The sequence below is a fragment of the Chelmon rostratus genome, chromosome 19, assembly GCF_017976325.1.
Source record: "Chelmon rostratus isolate fCheRos1 chromosome 19, fCheRos1.pri, whole genome shotgun sequence".
Classification (NCBI taxonomy): domain Eukaryota; kingdom Metazoa; phylum Chordata; class Actinopteri; order Chaetodontiformes; family Chaetodontidae; genus Chelmon; species Chelmon rostratus.
In genome coordinates this window covers 6,023,692-6,048,370 of record NC_055676.1, presented here as the reverse complement: position 1 = coordinate 6,048,370, position 24,679 = coordinate 6,023,692, and the positions used below count along the sequence as shown (strand labels likewise).

At 41.5% G+C, this 24,679-nt stretch overlaps 2 protein-coding genes across 5 annotated transcripts in view; one reads left to right on the top strand and one right to left on the bottom strand.

Annotated features, from left to right (window-relative positions):
- Window positions 1–477: 477 nt before the first annotated feature.
- stoml2 (stomatin (EPB72)-like 2) lies at window positions 478–5,055 on the bottom strand. The gene is made up of 10 exons (XM_041960322.1): window positions 4,905–5,055; window positions 3,678–3,830; window positions 3,476–3,575; window positions 3,311–3,369; window positions 3,134–3,235; window positions 2,900–3,034; window positions 2,432–2,576; window positions 2,184–2,263; window positions 1,943–2,071; window positions 478–1,829 (listed from the first exon to the last, which is right to left on the bottom strand). Exons 1-10 carry the CDS (start codon window positions 4,947–4,949, stop codon window positions 1,728–1,730), a joined length of 1,050 nt encoding a protein of 349 aa, XP_041816256.1. The 5' UTR covers window positions 4,950–5,055; the 3' UTR covers window positions 478–1,727.
- Window positions 5,056–6,485: 1,430 nt separating this feature from the next.
- LOC121622715 (protein unc-13 homolog B-like) overlaps window positions 6,486–24,679 on the top strand; it is a 64,107-nt gene continuing 45,913 nt past the window's right edge. For all 4 annotated transcript variants that reach the window (XM_041959650.1, XM_041959648.1, XM_041959649.1 and 1 more), the window contains exons 1-7: window positions 6,486–6,704; window positions 13,536–13,565; window positions 19,234–19,333; window positions 21,251–21,368; window positions 21,617–21,740; window positions 23,516–23,589; window positions 23,859–23,916. In XM_041959650.1, the coding sequence (XP_041815584.1) occupies window positions 6,683–6,704; window positions 13,536–13,565; window positions 19,234–19,333; window positions 21,251–21,368; window positions 21,617–21,740; window positions 23,516–23,589; window positions 23,859–23,916 (526 nt within the window). In that variant the 5' untranslated portion in view covers window positions 6,486–6,682. The remainder of the gene's footprint in view (window positions 6,705–13,535; window positions 13,566–19,233; window positions 19,334–21,250; window positions 21,369–21,616; window positions 21,741–23,515; window positions 23,590–23,858; window positions 23,917–24,679) is intronic.

Below are 24,679 nucleotides of genomic sequence, written 5' to 3'. Positions count from 1 at the left end.
TCCTAAAAACAAACAAATAAAAAAAAATAAAGACTGTGAAAAAGGGCGTTAGCTCATTAATTGCTCTCCAAACAATCTTCCCAGGTATTTTTGATTTTTTAATTGAATGCTTTAGGTCAGTCATTTTGACTTACATTGCAATAAAATACAATAAAAACTACAAACCTCAAGCTGTTAGTGCGTCTGTAAGGCAAAGTGGAGGGCTCGAACCCCCTTTCAAAAGGAGAGGTGGGAGGAAGCAAAGGTGTGATTCCTATCAAGGAAGCTTGTGGAAAAGAAAGTTAAATTCATGAACAAGAAACACATTCGGTGAAATTCCTCTGAACTACATTTGACATACTTTGGTAAATGATTGTCGACACTTTCTACTTCCCCCATCATGCCGCGTGCACTGAACCAGGGCATATTTGCACCATACCTCTACTGATTTGGCACGTTTTCAAATACACTTATTACCACAGAGACCATGTTAGCCAACATATTTTTATTTTGTGGTAATTTAACATTGCTGGACCCCAACAGTGGCCCAAAACACAGGGGTCGACTTAAACATCCATTTTCAAATCATACAGTTTGTCTTCATCAGCCGTCACAACATCACATTTGAAGAAGCTTCTTCTAACATAATCGCATATATTTGTAAGTGCTTCACAACATTTCATTCCAACACGTCAGATACACGTACTGAAGTCTCTTTACTTGGTGAGAGTCTCAAAGACACATGCCAAGTTTATTTTTCATTAACCTGTAAGAATTGGTGAAGTCTATGAAATGAAAAACTTGCTGTCTTTGCAGGAAACTGAATTGTAATAAATATATCCCACAAGACAAAAGAGGTGGATACAAAGAGGACAGGGACATTTGTTCCTAGGGCTGACTTTGTATACTAACTAGTTATCAAGAGGGTAATGTTTCTGAATAATGCAAAAAAAAATATTAATAATCAAATCTCAAGACTATTATTAAGCAAATACTGGATCAAGTTTTTAAGGGAGATTGTGTTTTAATCTAACATGGGCTACCTTGTGAAATAACTACATTTTGGGGAACTTTCCACCATTCTGAGGCAGCCAGCCAGACATTACATGTAGCAAATCAAAGTCGCTGGTCCCAGTGATGCCTGTGAACGAGCCAAATCAAAGCAGACGGCTCACCTGAGCTAACTGTGATTTTCACATTGGTGCTAATGAACCCGCAGAACCTGAACAGAGTTATTTTGGGCCAGCCCTGAAAAACAGGCTGAAAAAGGAGAAAACACTAAACACGATCATGTGTTTCACCATGTGATGCACACAAGAAAAATCTCAGAACTAATGAATAAATTTTATGCTGCACAACATCCATGGCTTATTTTTGCATCCACTGGCCACAGTGGCTAATAAATCAAAAATCTGCCGTCAATTTCTCCAATTTGTCAGCCTGCCAAAGCCACTGGTGTGAACATGTCTGGCTGAAGGCTGGTGTTGATTTCACAATCTGACAATAACTGAACATAAACAATAGTCAGCAAAGACTAAAAATCCTCTTGCAAAAGATGTGATTTTCCAGGGACTCCAAGGCAAAACATCCCAGAAGTTTAGTAAGTTGTTTCCTCTGCCCTGCCAGTGGGAGGCACGTGAACTGTGCTCACACAGCGATGCCTTGGAGCCCAGATGACTGAAACACAAACTGCTTCTTCTGGTTCTGTGTCATTGTTCTGCTTTGAGTCCATTCAGTGTGTCCCACTGCTATTGAGATGACTGGTTCACGACCTCCTCGCTCTTCTCCTTCACCGCCTCTGGTGCTGCTTTTTGGCTCGTCTTTGCCAACGTGCTATAAATGGTCATAGCCTGAGTGCAGGAAAACAGGGCGAGGAACCATTATATTTGTGACTAAGCACAACAAAAGCAACAAAGACACTTTATCTGGTGGCTATTCACATAAAAATTCAAGAGAGAAATACCTGTGTGACCATTCCGCTGATGTCGCCGGTACTAGAGGGCAGAAGGATGGTGTTGGACTCCTTGGCAAGTTTGGAGAAAGCAGACACGTACTGCTCGGCCACACTCAGCGAGGCTGCTGCATTTCCATTCTGTACAATGCACAGTAAAAATGATCTGCATGAACTGTGATCTGCAATCAACTTCAGAAATAAGACTGTGATCACAGTGATCTCACTAAACAACAAAAAATCACGTCCTCACCTGCTCAGTCAGAGCCTCCGATAGCACACGGATAGCCTTAGCTTTTGCCTCTGCTTTGGCCACCACTGCTTGGGCCTCACCTGGAGGGAACGCAGTGATTAATTAGTGGCATATAAACTTCTGTAATCAACTCAAAACATAACTAAGAGCAGCAGATATGGGAGCAAACAACACCCCTCTGAGCACAGAAGCTGCATAAACACTACAGAGTAAAAAAACAACTCAGCTGGCTCTCTAAGTGCACTCACCAGCTGCTTGATTGATCCGCTCTGTTTTTTCACCCTCCGAGGCCAGAATCTGAGCTTGTTTACAACCCTCCGCGACATTGATGGCCGCTTCCCTCGTCCCTTCAGACTCCAGCACCGTGGCTCTCTTCTTGCGCTCAGCCTCCACCTGCGCAGAGTGAATAAAAAAAGTGTGTAAAAACATACTTCCTGGGATTTTTTTATGTGTCTCCAGCTTGGCCAGAGTATCACCACCAAAGCTCTGGATTTTATAGTGGCTTTAGTTTTGTTCCAATCGTTAAAACAACAAGATCTCCTGGGTGATCTGTACAAAAACAAAATGTTCATGCCAGACTTGGTTGCTGAAGGCATATATTAAGTAAAAAAACTCCTTCATTGCAATGACTTAGCGACATAAGAATGAGGCAGCCTTGTTAGGTGTCTACAGTAATCTTACTCAGAGCAGCAATATATTCATTCTGTTCCCCCCACCTGCATCTGCATGGACTCCTTGACACGAGGTGGAACGTGTATATCTTTGATTTCATAACGGAGGCAACGGATTCCCCAATCATCTGAAGCTTGGTTGATGGCGTGGACAATGTTGGAATTGAGGGACTCCCTTTCCTGAAAAATAAAAAGAAAAGGAAAATAGATTTGAACATCATTGTGACAGCTTTCATTACAAGCCTACACAACAACAGGAGCTAGAGCAGCAGTTCTTACCCTGAACACTTTGTCCAGTGTGAGTTTGCCCAGTTCTGAACGCATGGTGGTCTGTGCCAGCTGTGTGACGGCGTATTCTGGATCCTCAACACCGTAACTGGCCTGGGAACAAACACAGCTGGTCAAGACAGACAATCATTCCAGCAGTTGAAGCACATCTGATTCTTTACGACATACCTTAAAAGGGTCTAGGATCTTTAAGTAAAGCACCCCATCAATCTGTAGAGTTACGTTATCTGTAAAAACAAGGTAGACTCATTTAAAATATACTGGATGTCCATTAAATTATGGCACACAAGCTTATCTGTGCATTATTCCTCAAAGATTTGACATTTGTCATACCTAGAGATACGGCAGACTGCTCCGGGACATCAATGACAATCTCCTTGAGACTCTGCACGTAGCGAATACGGTCAAGTAACGGTATGAGGAAGTTTAAACCCTAAAAGAGATAAAAGGGTTATTTAGTTTTTTCTTATTCCCACTCGTAGTACTTGACACTAGCACTGTTTGATCAGGATCTTCTGAAAAGAAAAGGGTTTACCGGCTCTAAGATGCGGTGGAAGCGACCCATTCTCTCCACCACCCAGGCTTCCTGTTGGGGCACAAACAGGACCACAGTGTTCATGGGCAGGCTGGACGCCCATCGCTGCTGGGCCGGCGTCACCCACAACCTGGGCACGGTCCTCTGGGTTTGCTACAGAGACGCACAGTGAGAACAACACGCCATCACGTTGCAGCATTTTTGCGTGATCAATGACTTCCATTATTTTAAAATCAATCCTTAACTCGTGCTTTCCAAACCCAAGTCCCTCTGCAAAAATAATGTGTACAATTTAGAAGTTTTATGGCTGCAACCAATGAATCTATCATCATTCATTCCTTACAAAATCAGAAAACAGTGTAAAATGCACAGAGCTTCCAAGAGCCAGAGCTGACATCTGGTATGTTTAACCCATCAACAGTCAGAAACCCAAATATATTCCATTTACAATGAAGAAAGCAACATGTCCCACTGGAGAAGCTGCAACCATGTGATATTTAAACAAGTAAGTAGTAATCACTCAAACTGTAAAAGAAATTAAGCATAACCTTAGATAAGGGAATTAACAATAATCCCAGAACCTTATTGTAAACCACTGCTTTGAGCAGTGCAGACCACAGAAAAGAAAGAAACTGAAATCATTAAATAAATAGTCATTCAGAACCGCTTATTAATGTGAAATATTTTCCAATATAGATACAATATATGAAGTGAAATATAATCTCACTTCATACATTGTACTGTGTCTTATTTTTGACTGAGCCGATTTGCTCTGTGTATTTATTTAAAGTACAGTATGTCTCCTTATTTCATGTCTTGCAGTAGTTGACTAGTTGGCATTACGCTTACTTATCATCAAAAGTTTGTTCAACGTTAGCACTGTGGCTTGTGTGATTATAAAAGCATTATAGCTAGGCAATCATACAAGTGCTTTAGCTATATTGAATTAGCTATATGTTGCGGATGGATAATTACTGTAAAGGTTTAACATCGTCTAAAAATTGATTTTCTCCCCAAAATGAATGGTTAGCCAGTCAGTAAGTGGCTAGCTATAAAAAAGGTACCTCTCTTGTTTGCTCAGTGACACTTTTGTAGAGATGAAGAGTGACTTTTCCTCTATTATTAACACGGATGCACCGATGACACTTTACGAACGGCTGGGAGATAACAGCCAGCGGGCTGGCACGAGCTAACAGGAAGGATGATGAGTGGAGCGTTTTCATTTACCTGCAGGAGGGCCCCGCCGGTCCGACACAGCGTCCGTAACATCATTTCAAAAACTAGTGATTGTATAAGGAAGATTCAGCTTTGTGAACTGGACTCTAACTTAACTCCGCACTCATGTGTGTGACCCTTACCGAACAGGAAACGAATGTTACATCAGAGGTGCAACGGTGAAAAACACCGGCTGCTACACGACGGAACGGCTATGGTTCCGCTAGCACAACAATAGTATCTACAACTAGTGCTACTACAGTATTTTATTTTACTTTATTTTACTATACTTTTGCCACGACACGTCTGCATCGAAGATATACTGAAACATTAAAGACACAATTTATTTTGTTATGTCAAACCTTTAAATGTCCCATATTTGATCAGATGGGGAAGGCGTCAAAGAGTGAGAAGGAGAAAATGATGTTGTGGAAAAGTGGTAGAGTATTAGTAGAAATTGCCGAGTGCAGACATCACGAACACAAGGTCAGACGTAAGCAAAGACAACAAACAGCTTAATCATTATCCTCTGCACCTGTATAGCTTTAACATGCCCTCTGTCATTCAAGTTTTTGTCTTTTATCCATTCCCTTCATTAAATAATTCAATAAATGCAGGCCCAATGTAATGACATACTGCACACACAGGGTGGTGCTGTTGGTCCTGTCTCAGCCCTGCTGCAGCTGCATAATATAGCTCCCCATGCTCAGATTTACACCATCTTAACTTCTTATGGTTTGGAGTCCCTGGGTTTATGCCATGGCTGGTCAAGAGACACCTTTGAATGGAGCACATGGAGTGTCAGCCAAGGTTTGTTTAGTAGTTTAAAAAAAAAGAAAAATCCACTGAGGCAGATGTCAAATGTTGTAAGTGGATAATAGATAATGGACATCTGAAGAATAAATTTTCATACAAATGCAGTATGTCTTTTTGTAATTGTTCGTTGATATTTGGTGGGCTGCTCTTCTGTAAAGCTCTTTGTGAGGAAGGGGTCGATAAACCCGGCGTGACTCGACAATTTACACAAAAAACATCCATACAAACACACAAATAGTAAGGAGCACATATTGGTGAAAAGAATCAAACCACAGAAAATAGTAGGATAAAACAAAATATGTGGGAATAATGCACTGATAAAACTGAGAATAAAAAGGACTATAAACAGACATGTTGGAGGTACCACTGAAGAACTCAGTCAGTCTCATAAAAAAATAATTGTTTGAAAAAGCATATGTTATGGAAATAAGAGATTACACAGCCACAAGTAAGTAGAATTAACACAAAAACAGTTTATTAACAGAAGCCGCTCTATTAGTAGAGTAGCACAAAACGTCCCTCTAACAAGAAAGTTACAGGTGTTTGGTGTGATTTCACTGTATGCGTCACGTGTTTCTTCCTCTTCTTCTAACCTGTCCCTCCACGCGATTGGTCAGATTTTATCTCCGAGCGGCCCCGCCCTCCAGCGCTGTGCTGTATCCTCATTGGACACGTCAGACGCCAGTAACAGGTGCCTGGGACCCCTCCTCCACCCCCCCCCCTTGTCTTGCCCTCAGGTTGTTCGTCAGTCTGAAAAGCAGTGATGAGAGTTGTGATAATGGCGTGGCCGTGGCGGGGGCCCGCCGCTCTCTGCCCGAGTCCAGCATCAGAAAACCACCTGTGAACATCGACTCGGAGCTCAGAGGCGGTTTGAAAAGAAGTTTCACGGACGTTACGATGATCCCGGACAGAGTAAATCTCCGCTGAGAGCCTACTCTACAAACTGTGTGAAACTACTGGACTGTCGCTTTGCCATGTCGTTACTGTGTGTCAGAGGCAAGTTTTACTTTTCTTTTTTTTAGTTCTTGCTACGGTTAAAAACGAGACAAGTGTTTAGCTTTACTCGTGAAAACCTGAGTTTGCTAGAAGTCCATCTGATACTGTCAAAGAAATCTTACAGAACAGGTTATCTGGCAGGAGGCATCCCCCCTCAGGGAGGAAACATTTACTAGCAAAGTAGCTAATTCGTTTGTCCTGTCGTGATTTTATAAAAACCTAGCTTCCTCATTAGCATAATGAAAGCAGTGAAAACTGTTTTTTTTTTTTTTTTTAGGTTTTAGCTTATTTTCCGTACTAGCATACAATGCGTTAACTCCATGGCCCGTCATGGCAGCTGTTTTAGCCTCACACAGCCACCACTGGCCTGTGCTGAGCAGATGAGTGTGCATGAGTATAATTTATCGACAGATCAATGATGATCTAAAGAGTTATAGGTTGGGAAACAGAAACGGTTTAATGTTTGATTATGAAATTAAAGGGTTATTTCATTTGGACTATTTTTCACATTGCAAGTGCAGCAGTTTAAATGGAACCAAAGGTGTGTGTATTTCTGGTTGACTGACAAAGATGTGATTGATTGCTTTCAAAAAAACTGATACCTGGTGCAGGGCCCCCCCTGGGTGCTTGATAAGGTTCCTCTGGGTCCTCATTGTTGAATTCAATCGAGGACTAAATGGCAAAGCTTTTACTGTCCCCTGATGGTTGCGTTGGAGTGTATTTATGCACAATATTTTTATTGTTCATATTGGAAAAAATGTTAAAAGTTGAACAGTTATCTGCCCTTTTACAAATAAAAATAAAGCAAACAAAATGATCAACCCCAACCCGATGAAAATTAACCCTGTCATGGCTCCAAAATGACGATAACAATCCAATAATTGACGTCTTTCAAAATAAGGGTTAACGTCTTATTTACATGGACACATTTCCAGGCCGAAGAACAAGGCCAGAGCAAATCAGGCTGGGTTGGGTTAGCAAAATAGAAGTTGGAGGAAAATCCTCGCCTGCTCAAGCATCCTTTGCAGCCGCAAAGCACATTATGCAATATCCTATTCTGTGACAACAAGCCCAGTGCCCAGCAATTTGATCGAGCGCTGCCAGGAGGGGGCCGAAACAGAATCATACTCAGCGAGATCAGAGCAGAGTTGCAGGCTTCTCTCCTTTTAACCACACATGTGTGTGCTTATCTAGACATCATCTCCTCCACTAAACACTTGTAATATCTTTTTTTTTTTTTTTTCAAACAGTGCTGTGTATGAATTTTTTACAAAGTGTTATTGTCGTCATTTAAAAAGAAGGCGTTAGGTATAGGAAAAGACTTTTGCTTCTTATTTTTTTGAAACAGATTTTTTGGTATTTGACAATTGAAAATTGGGGAACAAGTGGAAAGTCGGTATCGCAGGATTATTTTCTTTGCGTAGCTACCTGTAGTATGGCCAACAAATATCCATGCCGTCATGTTCTCTGTGATAAATGTAGAAAGGATGACCGCAACAAATCAGTACGTCACAGTGAAATGTTTCAGCCCTTTTAAGATGAAAATACAGTTTCAAAGACACTGACAAAAGAATTTGCCGCCATCGTTTGAAATCAAAGAATTACTCACTCATTTATCAAAGAAAGGTCAGTTGTATAAACAACATATCAGCAGTGTATTTATACCTGTCAGTCCCATCTCTGATCAGTGGTACTTCTTCCTTGTTGTAGTTTGATTACCATCTGTCTCCCTGGTAGGTTAATGCAGGTGGTAAGCACTGGTGTCTGACATGTGGTGCAGTGGTGTTCTCTATCACACTGTATTATCAGTGATTGGGCTGTTTGTCTCTTTGTCAGGTTTTCTTTTTTCCCCAGCATCGCATCGTGCTGCTCTGATGACGCACTGCGAAGCAAACACACAATGTGATCTATCTGACTGTTGAAACATTCGTCCCACGGCTCATTTTGCCTGATGTTTACTGTTATATTTCATTAAAAATGTTGTTAGAGGAAGTGCTCTTTATTTCAGGCTAGGCGCGGTGCCTCCTCTACAAAATGCAGCTAGAAACCTTGGTGTTTATGTTAACTTTTTGAAAGTTATATGACTGACTATAGAACAGCCCTTCATATGGAGCACAAAGATGACTGCACATATTCCATTAAGGATGGACAATGTCAGATCATCCTCTTATTACTATCTCACCAAAAGAAACTGCAGTGATCATGGTCGTCTTGCAGCAAGAAACAACTTTTGGACGTGCAGGGAACATAAAATCCATGAAACAGTCAGATTAAACCTCTCTGCTACTTCTGTAAAAGGAAAAGAAAAACATTTTTCTCTAAAAGCTGAATAATAAAGAGACTCAGACGTGATTCGGGAATCAATACACCAAGCTGGGAAAGAGAAAGGCTCCTGGCAGGGAAAAGGTCACAGCGAGTCCCATTTACTTTACAAAGTTCAGCCCAATGTGCTCTGGCAATCAAAACTTACTGGAATAAATGGGCCTTTCATTATAAAAAGCTTGCACACTGTCCACTTATTGATTACTGTTATGGCCAGTGTAAGCTGGTAGGAGTTAAGCAGCCCATAGATAACAGAGACAAGGGTGCCGAGGCAGGGGCACTGTGATTAGCTGATGTTGTGACTCATCCCCCGATAGCTCAGCTTGACAGCTTTGCTTATTTATTACTAGTTGAGATGCTTCATCTCCATGGCGATGTCTTTTACACAACAGATAAGTGGTTGCCCTCACATGTGGGGGGTACTCCTGCTGTGGATCGGGGCATGGCTGAGTGGACACATGGCTCACATGGACCCCATGATGCTGCTTGGAGTCTTGGAGGTGTAGAGATGCTGTTTCAGACACGTGATCACTTGACAGAATATGTAGTATTTCCTGAGGCTGCAGAGTGGTAGTTGGGACAAACAGATTTTTCCTTGGTTTCAGAGATGAGGAATGAGGCTGCAGCTATCGGAAGGAAGCTTTTGTGGTTAGGATTGGTTTTGGTGGTTGTGGACAGAGTTGATGACAATATTTCCTTTTGTTGTCCATCGCCCGGTTAGTCATGCAGTGCCTTGATGGAGGGCAGCTAACTGACAATGATCGGCTCAGTTTGGACAACGTCCCGGACGTTGTGGTTGGAATATGACCAGGTGGCGCTTGACCAAACTGTGCTGGAAGGTATTGTTGTTGACGTGGGACATTTAAGCAATTAAAGTAATTAGACTTTCCGAATAGCAGATAGATAAATGTAGGTTAGTCTTCACTCTGCGTATGTAACACAGATGACAAAAGCACCGAATCCAAATCAAGTCTTTTTGTCATGGATTAACATCCTATTGATCGACCAATGAATCAGCTGATCATTGCAGCACTAATTATCAATGAAAAACTACTCTATTGCATCAGATTGAATTGTTTGGTGCTGGTGAATTGGCTCCGTGCTTCCTACTTTTGCCCCTGGGTTTTATTGCTGACTGAACAGTGTCCACACAGGATGTTGAGCTTGTTTGATGCATCATCGCACCTTTTGTTCGCCGGGTCTTCTGTTGACATTTGCTCAAATTCGTTTTACTCCTCGACTGAAAACAGCGATGCAGCAGTCTTTTGTCAACGCACACAGCCCGGTCATTCAAGCCATGACGTTAGAACACAGTCACAAAAACTGCATCACTAGTTGACAGAGCTGTCTCAACACTGTCTGCTTGGTGCCTGCTTACTTGACTCTGCAGTGGACTGAGTAGGCGAGGAGACATAGTACCAGAAGTCATTTAATAAAGAATGAGAGACAGGACTGAAAACAACAGAACTACAGGCAGAGTGGCTGAGTGTAGCGAGCAGCAGAGTAGTAGAATTATGAGGGAAAGAGGCAGAGAGAGACGGAGAGAGAGCGCTTAGAGATTGAGGGAGTAATCCCCTGGCCATCTGCTGCTCTCTCTCCCTCTCTGTCTCTCTCTCCCTCTTATGCCAGCCCCACCTGATAAGATCCAACAGCCAGCACAAAGCGGAAGTGCACCACTGTAGATCCTGGTGTCACTTCCTGTCCCTACGTTCCTGCCTTCTGCCTGACCTTCCTCTGATGATGTCCTTGTGTTTTGGAACATCCACACTTTCTGTCGGTTTATGGAAAGGCCCTGAAAACCTCTTTTCTTAATATGATTGATTTCAGTCCTCTGTTAACAAACAACTGTGTGCCAGAGTTAGAGATCAGGATTTAAGAATATTTGAAACAAAATCGGCAGTTGTGCGGTCGTTTGAATAAATGTAATTGACAACATAAGCAAAAAGAACCAGAATCAGCAGAATTTTTGACTGTTAAACTCTTACTGAGTCATGCCTAAAGATGTTTTTTTATTTTTTATTCGAAAATAAAAGGTTTAGGTATGTTGTACATAAAAGCTTAATTATCTCTCGTAGATCTTTCTCTACATAGTTTTTGTCTAAAGGCCTATTTATGAATGCATGTTATTCACAACATGTGTAGAGTTGAACCATGAAAAACTGTCCCGGAATCAGCTCTGACCAATTAGATTTGAAAGAAGTTGCAGGCATGTTCAGAAGAAAGTAAGCATGCTGGGAAAAGAAAAAAGAAGTAGGTTGGTAGGGTAATTGTGCAACTAGCCATTCTAAATAGTGAGTTTAATGGCCTCTCAAGCCATGGAGTGCCCAGGGCAGAAAATGATAAGCATCAGTTTCCACTGTAATGCCCTCCTGGTTTATTGCCCTCAGCTCTGTGCACCACAGCCCTAAATAACATCATGCAAATTAGTGCGTAACGCCACTGTGCCAGCTCATTCTCTCCAGCAACAAAGCCTTTTTGGAGAGCCAAAACAAAATTCACACAGCTGGTTTCTCTCCACATCTCCACTGCTCCCTCTCCACCCCACACTGAGCTCTGTGCAAGACAGGAAACAGGAAAAAAGAAGTGATAAGTTAGCTTTTTTCCCTCCCTGCCTTGTTATAACAAAGCTCATTTTCCCTCTATTGTTATACTGAACTAAACACTGGGTTTTATGAGTTGTACTACTTGTTTGTAACAAAAATTGTAACATGGGGGAATCACTGTTGTGGTTTAATTCACATAATCAACAGTTTTTCGACAGAATGGGAAAATAAATACATGCTTCTCTCTTTTGGTAGTTTTAATGTGTACAGAGAGAAGACAGGGGATGTTGCATGAAAATATGAAAGCGTCATTTGTGCCTCCATCATCCCGTCCTGCCCATCTGCCATCTCAGGCTCCAGAGGTTTAGTAGGTTACATGCCTGAACACATAACCCTGCCACAGCAATCACAATTAATCCCCTCCAAAGCGCTTCACAATCCCATAAACATTATTGTATAGAGGCATCATGGGGCTAAAGATGGCAGATCTGAAAATACACCAAGACACCCCCCCCCTTAAATATTTTTTATTGAGGTTTTATGAAGTAGCTGTTGGATTCTCTATTTTTTTATGTGCATGTGCGTGCGTGCATGTGCATGTTTTATCTTCCATCTGCCCCGGTCCACTTTTGCTATTGTTTTTTGTGTGTTTGTTTACCAGCTGTTGCGTTTTGGAATACAGCTGTCTAGGCTTATGCTTCTTGATTATATTAAAGTTGGTATTGGTCAGCTCTGAGAAAATGCTTATTTGTTTGTATTATATCTTTATAGCGTGATCACAAATATTCCAACACAAAGACTCATTACTTTTTTTTTGCATACCTGAGCTGTCAGGGTGTCTTTCTCAGAACATGAACTTCCCATTTCAAGGGACTTATAAAGAACAAATGAAGAAACTTGATGTAAGAGCAAAGATGGTCATGGAAATTTAATTATTTCGCTTCTAAGATCTAGTACAAGTTAGGATTATTGTTCCAGAGGGTTTTCTCGATGGGTTGCATTTGTATAAAAATAGATTGTATGTAAGGGGATTAAATAAAGATTAGTACTTCTGTGGCAGTTAATAGGGTCGGGCGATATCTACCAAATTGGCATGGGAGGGTTGTGCTATTGGCTACTCCTACAAAGGTACTATAATTATAATTCTTGATGGGGTTAATGACCTGTGAAGCCTGGACGAGGGCTTTGCACATATTCATGGAACTGGAGTTACGCCCAGTAACTACTATTTCCACCAACAAGAAATCACACATGGAAACAGAAATTGTACCTGCACTTGATGTTGATTTCAAACACTGTTTGTATGGAAGTGTGTGTGTACTGGCATTGGTTCAGCCGGCGTGGGGGGTGCCTTTTACATCTCAGTGTTACAGTGGTAGACGACTCAGTGGTAGGTGACTGTCAGCCATTGCTGATGGATGTTGCCCAGCCCTAACAGTTAATATGGAAGAGTAAAGATAAATTAATGGAGGGATGGAAATTAGGTAGTGTACATGATAGTGTCATGAATGATGACGTGTGTGTTTTGTTCCATCATGAATCTTCACAGGTGACACATGCAAGTTTTTGTTTTTTAATAAGATTCTGAGCCACCAAAACAAATAGCTCATCTGTTTTGATAGAGCTGCACATGAAGTGTTCCTGCTCTCGCAGGCGACAACATCGTGAGGCCGTCAGCTGTCACGAGTCATCGACTCAAGAGTCTCATGTCTGCATATAAATGAATTTGTCAGACCTCAATAACATGAGATCCGGTCCATTTTCCATTACTCATCCCCAGATTTGTTTGCATTTCTGACTTAGGTTTCCCAACTGGTTCACCAGTGTACCCAGTATCTTATTTTATTTACTGTATTTCTTTTTCCATCAACCTGAAGAACTGAATCACATTTCAGCAGATTCCAAATAAGATGACTGAAATCTGTTTTCCAGTTAGCCTAATCATTGTTTTTGTTTTGTCTTACAGTGAAAAAAGCCAAGCTGCAAGGACCTCCAGGTGAGTACCTTTCTTTTTCACAAACCCTTTGCACCTGTTATGATCATTTACTGTATGTGTTTGGTCTGGTCAGCCACTCTCTCAGCGTCCATATGTTTCACAGTTTTAACACTAGCACTCATCTCAGTTCTCACTGAATTTGGAGAACAGGAAGCTGCAGATCATGTTCTCAGTTTCTTGGGAGTTCAGCGCATATCCTGTGGATCCTGGAGAATTGTTAATGTTGTTTTAAGACAACTACAACTGCCTATTACAACTCTCACCCAGTTTTTGGAAGTTCGCCACATGCGCTCATTTTCTTATGTAGGTTAATCAGCCAAATTCTGGCAAGTCACTGAAAGCTCGGGTTGATTTTGCATTACGTAATCCTGTGTCCTTTACGCCAGGCAGTGCACAGGTGAGCTTAGATCGGTGGCTGCTAAGTCCAAATCCCCACCTCCTTCACCTAAACAAATCCCTCTAGTGTTCAGCCTCACGCCTTCCTTTAAGCCCTGTGACGCTTCTGGCAAGAGCAGACAGCAGCATGAGCAGAAAGTCACCGCGGCTTTAGATCTGCTGGTGACATTTTACTCTCATTCTCAGTCCCTAACTAACCCCATGTTCGTTGAGGATGATTACTGAAGTTAATTATCCATCAGGTTGTCTGCATTTGTTCAGCGTGTATTATTGTCAGTCCCTCCCCTTCACCTTTTTTGAGGCATCTGCGTTGTGTCACAAGCAGCTCTGTTGCACTGAGATATTGGTTTTAGATTGTCAGCCTGTGTCGTCTGTCTGAGCCCTCCTCCCTCCTGTGGGCCACACCACATGTGACACCTGTCCCAGAGCAAACATCAGGGATAATTCAGTTAAGCCTGTCGTCCTCCTCAGGCGAAATGTAAACATAAGACACTGTTTTTTTTGTTTTTTTTTTCTTGCTACGGGGCAAAGAAGGATTTGTCAAGCACAGTCCTGCATGAGATTTAGAACACCAAAGGCTATGTTTTCACTATAAACGACTGTAAATATTCATTTCTTCATTGAGCATTGCTTTAGTGCAACATTTATTAGAGCAGTAATTAAACAACTGAAGGCCAACTTTGTTGCTTTTTATAGATATCTTATTCTGAATTTGATGACTTTGAAGTAAAGACTGGGAAAGTTTTGGAACGCTCCAAAAACACCTGTTTGGAACATTCCACAGGTAAACAGGTTGATTGGTAGCAGGTGACAGTCTCATGATTGTGATGATCTTGTTATGCTGCTGTGCATAAAATTTGAACACTCTGCTCTGCACATAATCGTCTCTTTTCTTTTTGGAAAGGCATGTTGAGATCACATTCCTGCATTTTATGGCATTTTTGGCCATTCTGTCACTGTGATAATAAATGACTTGTTTGACGATTATTCCTCTCCGCTCTGATAATTCTAACCTGCTCTTCATGGGGAGATGTGTGATTTATTGGAAGAACCTGCAAAGTTTACATAAGGCTGGTCTAGGATGTGTGTTTGCGTTGTGTTTTCACCACACCTTCAGATAGATAGCTTTTAGGCTTTGCTTTGGAACCCTTATATTCAATTGTTTATGGAGAATACTGTACATGTAGAACTGAGGGTGACCTTGGATGGGCCAGCGGCTCGCTGTCGGACTTTCCGCTGATTGCCACAGGAAACTGGGGCTTGATAAGGACTGCGCTTTGGTAGATTTGTATGTGTGTGCGTGCCTGTGCGCCTGCTCACACATTTCCAATCTTTAGATGAATTCAAGCTTTTCTTTCAACAGTGCATAAGTGTCCAGAATACAAATACAGATGGAGAAACTTCTCATAAGGTGGTCACAGCAATGGTAGAAAAGTCCTCCAATAGGTTTATGTTTTCTGTTGCATGCAATATGGATGAGTGGTCTGAATTTGAAATGTCAGCCTTCCAACTCCCTGCGTTTCCCTGACTAATTTATTGAAAAAACTCATCATCAATTAATAATGGATGAAGACGCTCTACTGAGGGGCTCAGGGTTGAGTGGGTGGTTCACAGGCGGGAACAGTGGGGACTGTTTCAAAACATGTACAGGACAAGTAGCCTGTGTCATCTCAGCTGATCCCTCCTCTGTACAATACTCTGACTGGTGTGTGTGTGCATGTGGAAGGGAGAGAGAATGAGAGTGTATGCACACAAATGTGCATGTTGTCATGCATTTTATGAAGCTAACTTTTTGTGCTGAGGTTCCTTTTATATGTGGCTTTATGATCCATGTTCTCTAAATTAATTTGCATTGTGGACATAATCTTTTTTTTAGGTGAATTTCTGTTCCTTGAATTTTTTAAGTGAAGCAAAACAGATTTAGCTTTTTTCTTTTTCAAGAAAAGTGACACCAGTGTAGAAACTAGTGTAGAAGTGAGTGATTTATCAAGTGTAATTTTCAATAATCATGACGCATGATACACAAATAATTGACATGAAAATAAAAGTAAAAATACAGTATTTACATTAGTATAGAGTGGGAGCTTACTGAGCTACAAAAAATGATTTAGTGATGTTTTAAAATAATCCTCCCAAAGTGTTTCAGTAAATATCTCAAGTTGCAAAAAATTCTGCATTATTTTCTTCTTTATTTTTTGTTTTCTGGGGAAGGACCCCCATGCCTTCTGCCCTAATTGTGCCCCGTCATGGCTTGCATGACGCCCCTGGATTTATGTCCTGTCCTGTGTGTATGTGTGGTGGACCCTGGCCAGGATATTGGCAGGGACAATATTCTGAGTCAGTTTTGCGTTATCATGACTATTATGTATGTATATTATGATGTATTGGCCTGTAGTCATAGCTGGTAATAAGACTTCTATCACGACTATGAAACTAAATTTGATCGTCAAAAATGTCTTGTGTTTCTTTTGTCTGTGTTGAATGTTGGCATCGGCCTGATAAATCCAGTATCAGTCAGGCTGTAGTGTGCAGGCATATACTTACTACCTGGGTTTTTCCAGGCAGTTATTGCTGCTTCTTCCTCAGCACTGCAGATTGCATCTGCCATATAGTGGGCAGCACCTGCTGTAAAGGGCCCACAGCCACTAAGTGGCTCTTATCTAATCCATACATCCTCTTTCCTTATCTCATCTTCTTCTGTTCATGGGAGCCGGCCCAAATGTGGCACAAGGCATGGCCTATCTAATTAGGGAAAGGCTTGAGCATCCCCCAGGCTCCTTTTATAATAATGCCTGCGTTTTGTTGCTCCTGTCCTCCCGAGACACTAATTAGGTCTGTGTCCTGTCAGTCATGCTCGTGTAGGATGGACAGTGCTTTTAGTTAGGGTCAGGTCAGGGTGGGTCACCGAGTGCTTTCTGCACAGCTTTTTGTTTTAGGGCCTAATTTAATCTTTATTTATGTTGGATGTCAGTGGAATGTTGTTAGAATCCACCTGTGTCAACTGTTATTTGTGTCATTGTGTCAAGAGCTGCGTTTACTTAATCCGGCTGCTGTGTTAACGGCTATGTGCAGAGTAAATGTTTCAATATGTTGCCGAGGTAACCAGGACAATCTTTGTTTAGTGTGGTCAGGTGATCAGTCCACAAAGGAGCAGCTGATGCCTTGCTTTTATTTCCCAGAGACCAAACAGTGGTGTGTGTGTGTCTGTCTGTGCGTGTGCATGGCGGCCAACACTCTGACAACAACTGACATTCAGTTTCACACTGTCAGTATCAAAAAATTAAGATGAACATAATATGTATGTTGTATTCTGACGGTTCAAAATAAATGCATCAAACTTGTGTTCTTTCTGTATCTTGTGCTGCAGTTACAGTCTTTTTCATGAGAAAGCATTATCTTGTTTCAGCTTGTCACTTATGAGGATTTGCAGCTTTTCTTTTCCTTCTGTCATGATAAACTAAACATTTGGGGGTAATGAACTTATTTTCAGATAGAATAAGCAATGGGAAGCACAAAATTGACAAAATTTCCAGTATTCTCTGAGATCTTCTTGACCAAACAGTTAATCAAGACAATAAGTGGCAAAGTAATTAATAATCAAAGTAATCAATAGTTGCAGACCAAGTGATTTTACTTACTATTATACTTATAAGTGCTATGATGGTACCATAGGAGATTGTGTAGTATGCACATACGGTTAAAATGGCTCGACCTATATGTAGTAATCTCTGCAAAACTGAAAAATAAGAAAATCACTTGAGTGTAGGGCTGGTCATTATGGTGATATGCTTTCAGTTCCCTGTTTATGAGAAACGCTAAAGCTAATGCTGTCTAATATTAAAGCCTTGCAATAAAGCTTATCTTCACGAAGGCTGAAATGTTTTATTGTCTTTATGTTTTTTTGGAGGCTGTAGTTTGTTAAATTGTATTGTGTTATGTGCTGAGAGGGCTTCTAATATTAAGGATACCCTCATACTCTGACAACAACCTCATAATAGCAGGGTAGGTGGATGTATTAGGCCGTTGTGAGCAATGCAAATCAGTGAGTACTACGACATCAATTTGATGAAGGATTAGCCAAAAAACGGACTCCCATCACAGTATGAAGTTTTGTATAATGTGATCCATATTGCCCGTCCTTGTCCATCATGCAACCCATACCCAAGATCAGCGCTTTAATCTGAGCCGTTCCTCCAGCTCTTCCAGCCGCTCATGGCATGGACCACCGGTGGTGCAGCATGGCTGGCAACTACCACAGCGACACTGAGCACGTCAGCAGGCACGTGTCGATGCTCCCTCTCCCTACTGCAGGAAATGAAAAGTGGCGGCTGTGTCGCAGGACCTCTAATCCCCCCCCACCACTCATCCAGCCCAGTGCTGACAGCTGGTGCAGGCGGCTGCTGGTGTGGCTCTGCTGTCCGGCACGACCTGCTGAGAGGAGGCCGACGGAGATCACCGGGTGTGAAAGTTGTCTGCACAGACTGACAGATTAACAGACTGACTGACAGACACTCAGTCTCAACTGCCAGTTCCAGCAGTGATCGTTTACTACAAAATCGTCCGTCTGTATTTAGACTACATCACGCTGTTTGCAAAAGCTGCCTTAACCATTGACCTAGCTGAATTTCAGTTTTAGTCTTGATGGTATCAGGCCAGACAGAGACCTTTTCTGCAGTAGTAACAGGTCAGGAGTGGCTTCATTACATCATCAGCAGACCGGCTTCCTCTGTTACATACTGTATGCGTCGAGGGCAATTATGATGAGCAGGTTCAAGAGAGGCTGCAGCTCGCAGTGCAGGAAAAACATGACCGGCGGTTGGATCCTGTACTTGTATTGGCGGCGTGCGGTTGGCTCTCGTTCGAGATTAACGGGGTCAGTTTGCTGTCCTGGCTTGGCTTGGCTTGGCTTGACATAGTTGGGGGGAGGAGACTTATCTGCTTTCACTCTCACTCGAGCTGCTGATGTCTTTTTCACCCACACAGAGCCAAAGTAGGACTGGCCTGGTTCGTATTACTTGTATCAGCTGGAACGTCTGATTTGCTGCCTGTTGATTTTAGGAGTGTGTTGTGTCTGATTGCAGACACCCTGCAAATTGTTTCAGATATGCTATAACACCAAATTAATAATATTCTCTACCGCTTATTCACACACATTCTTTATGTGATTGTCATACATTATTCTCTCCCTAATACTCCTCCTCCATATGCTCTCAGTGTATTGCTACCACCTCACTATAATTTAAACTATAATCTCCTTTTTCCTTTTTTTCAGACAAATTCAACACCTATGTGACACTGAAGGTGCAGAATGTTAAAAGCACAACTATCACTGTGCGGGGGGACCAGCCCTGCTGGGAACAGGATTTCATGTTGTAAGTTATTAAACACAGACAAAATGGGCTCATATGAGCTATATTGTTTGTTGTAATGGTTATTTTTATTTATTATTACCTTTCCCCACCCCTAGTTCCTACCTAGTGCTTCGAGCAATAGGAAAGGTGTCTGTTTTTCAAGCTGCCACCTCTTTCTAGGAAAGCATCCTGATTAACAGCTGCTGTTCATTTCCTCCTTGTAATTCATTGGTTTAATTTCCTCATTTTACTTTCCCTGTGAAAGGTATCTATGGTGACGAGAGAGCCATCACGTTGTCGCGTGTGTGTCATTGTTTGTCTTTTGTGAACTCCCTCATCGCAACAGTGTTTGTTTTTCCAGACCTTCATCCTTCTGCTGTCCACTAATGATGTGACAGCTAGGTCTAATTCAACAGAAAACGTAATGGTTCATCGGCATTTCCAGCAAATGCCCAGCAGTGCACGTTACAACGAAATATGTTCACTGAATCTGGAAAAAAGAGAAAAGAAATGATGACTCAGCTCAGTTAATTCCAAATTAATTGCTAATTCTGCTGTATTTTCAAAAATGCTTTATTTTATTTAATTACAAATAATTTTGACATTTTGGGAAATGTGCATTTTGCTTAAATATGAGCCTTCCGTTAGCAGCTTTTAGCTTAGCACAGAGACAAATTAGGTGAAATTAGGTGGAAACAGGCAGTTTAAAAGTAAAAAAAAATCTACGTACCAGCAACTTTGAAGCCCAAAAATTAACATGGTATATCTATTAGATTTAATGGGTACTGGAAAAAAAAGGTACAAGTACAGGTTGTGTTTTCTTTATGGGGGTTCTGTTCCAGACTATTTATTGGCCAGCAGGAGCAAGAGTGACTTGCTGGTCCAGCACATAACCACCAAATTTTTACTCTATTGACATATTACACAAAAACCATGTGATGTTTTCATTAGTGTTGCTGGTAGGTGAATTTGATTGTCTTCAGACAAAGCTGGTATAGCTGTTTCTCCGTGTTTCCAGTCTTTGTGCTCAGCTACGTTGATTTGCACTAGAATGGGAGCTTCTAATTAAGCTTAATGCATTTCTGAATTGCTTGAATTGGCTTAAATGTGATGTGGTAATGACAAGTGATGAGGGAGAGACTCGCCACATCTTGTTGAGATTAATGCTTACCTTCAGTTTTGCAAGTTTATTCCAATCAATGGGCGAACAAAAGTTTATTTATTTGTATTGAAGTAAAAGATGCTTGTATAATACACAATGATAAAATAAGGTCAACATGATTGGATAACAGACTTTAAATAGCATCCTAAACAACAAAGTCTCTCATCTGAAATTAGCAGCAGTTTGATTTTAGTCCCTTGCTGGATTCATTTATTCTGTGCCATGTTGAATGAGCACATGATTTATATCTCTGCACCTGGACACCCTGGACACTCAGCGCCCTCCCCTGCACTTCTCTCAATCAGCTGCTCTCTTTGATTATCTTTTTCTCTCATCTTCCTTTTGTTTGGCCCGTCGATAGTTGTGAACTGCCACGGATGAGAATATGCAAATGTCCTCGTCACGCGGCTCCTTTCAAATTTGATGTGCCATTTTATTGCTGTCATCAAGCTGTTTTTGAGCCCTTTGAATAGCATGTTAAATGACAAAACAGGGCTTGAATGGATTATGACAGCTAATACACAACAAAAAGAGGAAGTCGCCTTTGTTATCAGCCAGTGGTTGGGCCTGGGTGTAATTATGTAGAAATTTCTGGTTCACTGAGTGTGAATCAAATGACATACTGGAAAGTTTTCTAGCCTTTTAATTCTAATAACAAAGCCTCAGACTATACAGTTATTGTCTGGCTCTTTAATCCGCTCACATTTCCTAAGCCGTTCATCGGGAAGGGTTTGGCTCGACATCACTTGACACCTCAATGCTGCCTCTTTCTTCAGTGAGATCAACCGGCTGGACCTTGGCCTCATCGTTGAGGTGTGGAACAAAGGCCTCATCTGGGACACCATGGTCGGGACAGCCTGGATTCCTTTAAAGAGTATCCAGCAATCGGAGGAGGTTGGAATATGCACCCACACACACACACACACACACACATCATATAGTCCAGAAAAAAAAACATACAGCAGGAAAGATTGAATTCCCAAACACTGTAGACATATACAAATGCAAGCATTGACATTAATGAGACTACCTGAGATATACATGTATTACCCTCTGAAAGGATACTAATGGCATAGAGTTGGTAGTACAATAGGCTCAAAGAAAGTCCACTAGTCAGCTTCAATCTACATATCTAATTGCAGGAGGGCTCGGGCGACTGGATCTTTCTAGACGCAGAGGTCTTGATGAAGGCGGATGAGATATATGGCACCAAGAACCCTACACCCCATCGAGTCCTTCTGGATACTCGCTTCGAGCTGCCTTTTGGTGAGATATCAGAGTTGCCAATCCTGCTTTGCATTTTAGGCACAATTTAAATTCCACAATGAGGCAATGAACGACACTTTTGAAAAGTTCAGGTCCTTATGTAAGATGGGGTGCGTTAGTGATGTAGAGAGTGCATTAGTGATTCTTACCTTGGGGCAAATCAAACCTTGATCCACCGAGTTACACAAAGGCCACGCATGTTTTCTGCTGAAATGTCAGCAGTCGGTTTCTGAGGCTACACAGGAAAGACCATCCAGCCTGGGGCACTGTGTAACAAATTGATGATGTCTTCATGTGCTGTCGTCTTATGCAAGCATGATGATGTGAAGAAGGACACTTATGTTGAACAACTAGTGGCCTGGAGGCCGGGCTCCATTGGGGATGAGGAGTTTTAGGCCCTTTCACAATACTTGTAGTAATTTGATTCATTGTCCATTTTGAAATATTGATCAGAAGTGCTTTCATGATTCCTCATCTCACAGTAGATTGACTGGAGTTAACCCATGCAATGAATTTCATTTAATTTTATTTTTCCCAGCGCAATTTAGTGCTCTTCAAGGTTGGAGGGTGAAATGTCCCCTGAGCTCCTGCAGTTCTACCTGCAGTATCTCTGTTGCCGGCACTGCATGTAGGGCTCAAGCCTTGTGATCGAAAGGCATCAAAGTTAAAGCAGGGTGTCTGTCCACTGAGTGAGAGACAGGCTCTGGGTCTGGGTTTTAAGAGGAGACCTTTCAAGGCTGCAGGGGGCCTCCATGACTCTCTGTGCCACCAGAGCCATTCATTAAAGCTGTGGGTCGGTGTGTCTTTGAAGCACTGGCCTTTGTGCGTGGCCTTTAATGTGCATCTGCGTACAGAGCAGTGCAAAATCGCCCTGAGAAGTGGGAACGGTGAGAGTACCTGATCTGATACTTATTTATTATTTATATGGAACAATGTACACTAATCACCTATGACAGTAACAACAGGGATGTAAGCGTGTAAACTTACAGCACACTCAGAGAAGTATTTAACTAGTACAAACAAGTTGATACATCATATTGTTAATGAGTACAACTATTTGATTTTAAAAATGCTGTAATGCTGATTGTCCACTTGTCAGTTTTAAAACTTTCCATATAGAATAAATGACACTGCGAATTATATGACAGTGGTGATAGCACTGGGTTTGCTGTGTTTGTTTAGAGAATGAATCTATTGGCTTTAGGATGGAGACTCCAGTTTGGGACCAAAAATACAACCGTAATCTCGTCATTTATTAGATACGGTTTTAGAGGTTGGTTTAAGTGGGGAAACATGAGGAAAAAACACTCGTCCTGCTTATGGAGACATCTGGTGTGAGTAAAATGTAGAACTGATTTCTTATCAGCTGTGCCTGACTCTTACATATGTGTAGCTCTAGTTTTAGGTTCCTTTGGTGTCTGTTAATTATTTTCTTTTCTATTTTTCTTAAATGGTTTTTCTGGTTGCAGGCATTTTGAATTACTATTTAATATGTTGTGTTAGAAACTTGTAATGAATCTTAAAGTCTGTTTGGTTTGTTACTGTCGTGACTCATCTGTAGCAACTTTAAATGCTGGATCTCTGTCGCTATGATGAAAAATGTCCCTGACATTTCTGGTCCCAGAACAGCTTGTGGCCATTGTTAACTAACTATTTTCATTTCCTCACTCTTAAGAGGCTCATGAGAAATTTAAGAGTCATAAATGTGTTACGAGGGAGCAGAATGTTAACACGGGTTCGCACGTATGTTTGTTGTGTGCATGTTTTGGTACCAGACATCCCAGATGATGAGGCACAGTACTGGACAGGCAAGCTGGAACGCATCAATACCATGACAATCGATGATGAGGTAAAGTGCAGTTTAACAAGATTTGGCTTTGAATTTTCCTGTTTCACAGTGTTCACAAAAGAACTCAATATGATTTGTTGTCTTTTCCAAATACAAAACAAGTGTGTATGTTGATGTTCACCGCCGCTTGCGCTAATGATGCAGAACTGCTGTTTTTTTGGTTAATGCTGATGGAGTGGTGCTTGTAAATCACCATGGTAATAGTAACAACATGACGACATGAAAACTACACTTGATGCCTGGTGTTTGTCGCCCTCTCTCCTCTGTAGTACCCTCTTCAGGATGACGTTCAGAGTCGCCCACTGCCATTTGCTGCTTCCCAGTGCTGTGAGTGTGCCTGCCCATACTGCTCTCGGCCTCTAGATGGAGCCATTCTCCACGCTTCCAACTCTCAGGCTTTGACATTATTTCCTCTCACTTCCTTGACTTTGTTCTTCTGCCTAATATAGTAACAGCTGAATCCTCTAAATCAGAGTTGAAAATGAAGACTACACAGCTCAAATTCAGTGTGTCTATATTTTCACGAACTTAATTGAGATGAGTTATATATTCTCACTTTTGTGACAATCTGTCAGTTTGTTTTCCACTCTGAGAACCTCTGATGGGGTTCCCTCATCCTCCCACTATTACAACACAAGGACACTTTTTGGTTTTCACAACCCCTGCCTCCTCTGACTGTACCTCTCACTTGTAACATTTGCACTTTCACCAGGCAACTATTTCGGATGGGCTGACCCACTGAGTATGTAAAACACACTTTGATGAAATTCTCCCCCCGGCCAATCCTCAGTGCCCTCTGCATGTCCTAATGCCCCATATTCCCTAATAACATGTAATCTATAAGGCTTCCATGCATTTTATTCTCATTATTTCATTCTAACACTTGATTTTCCTCTGTGTTTTCCTTAATCCCCACTGGCTTTTTTACTTCCTTTCCTGCTCTTGTTGTTTTCTTATTTTTTTATGTTATGCCAAATGTTATTCATAACCCAGGTGTACTTAATTCATAAAGTATTGGTTTTAGCACACATTCTGGAAAAAACAGTCAGGAGAACAAAATCCAAAACACTGATATATTTAATTCTCTCTT

What these genes read in the sequence shown, in the direction of transcription:
- stoml2 (XM_041960322.1), bottom strand. Translation starts at nt 4,949, where the DNA reads ATGATGTTACGGACGCTGTGTCGGACCGGCGGGGCCCTCCTGCAG. An exon ending in CCGGCGGGGCCCTCCTGCAG is followed by an intron (nt 3,831 to 4,904) that starts GTAAATGAAAAC and finishes GCGTCTCTGTAG; the next exon opens with CAAACCCAGAGGACCGTGCC. An exon ending in TCCACCGCATCTTAGAGCCG is followed by an intron (nt 3,576 to 3,677) that starts GTAAACCCTTTT and finishes TATCTCTTTTAG; the next exon opens with GGTTTAAACTTCCTCATACC.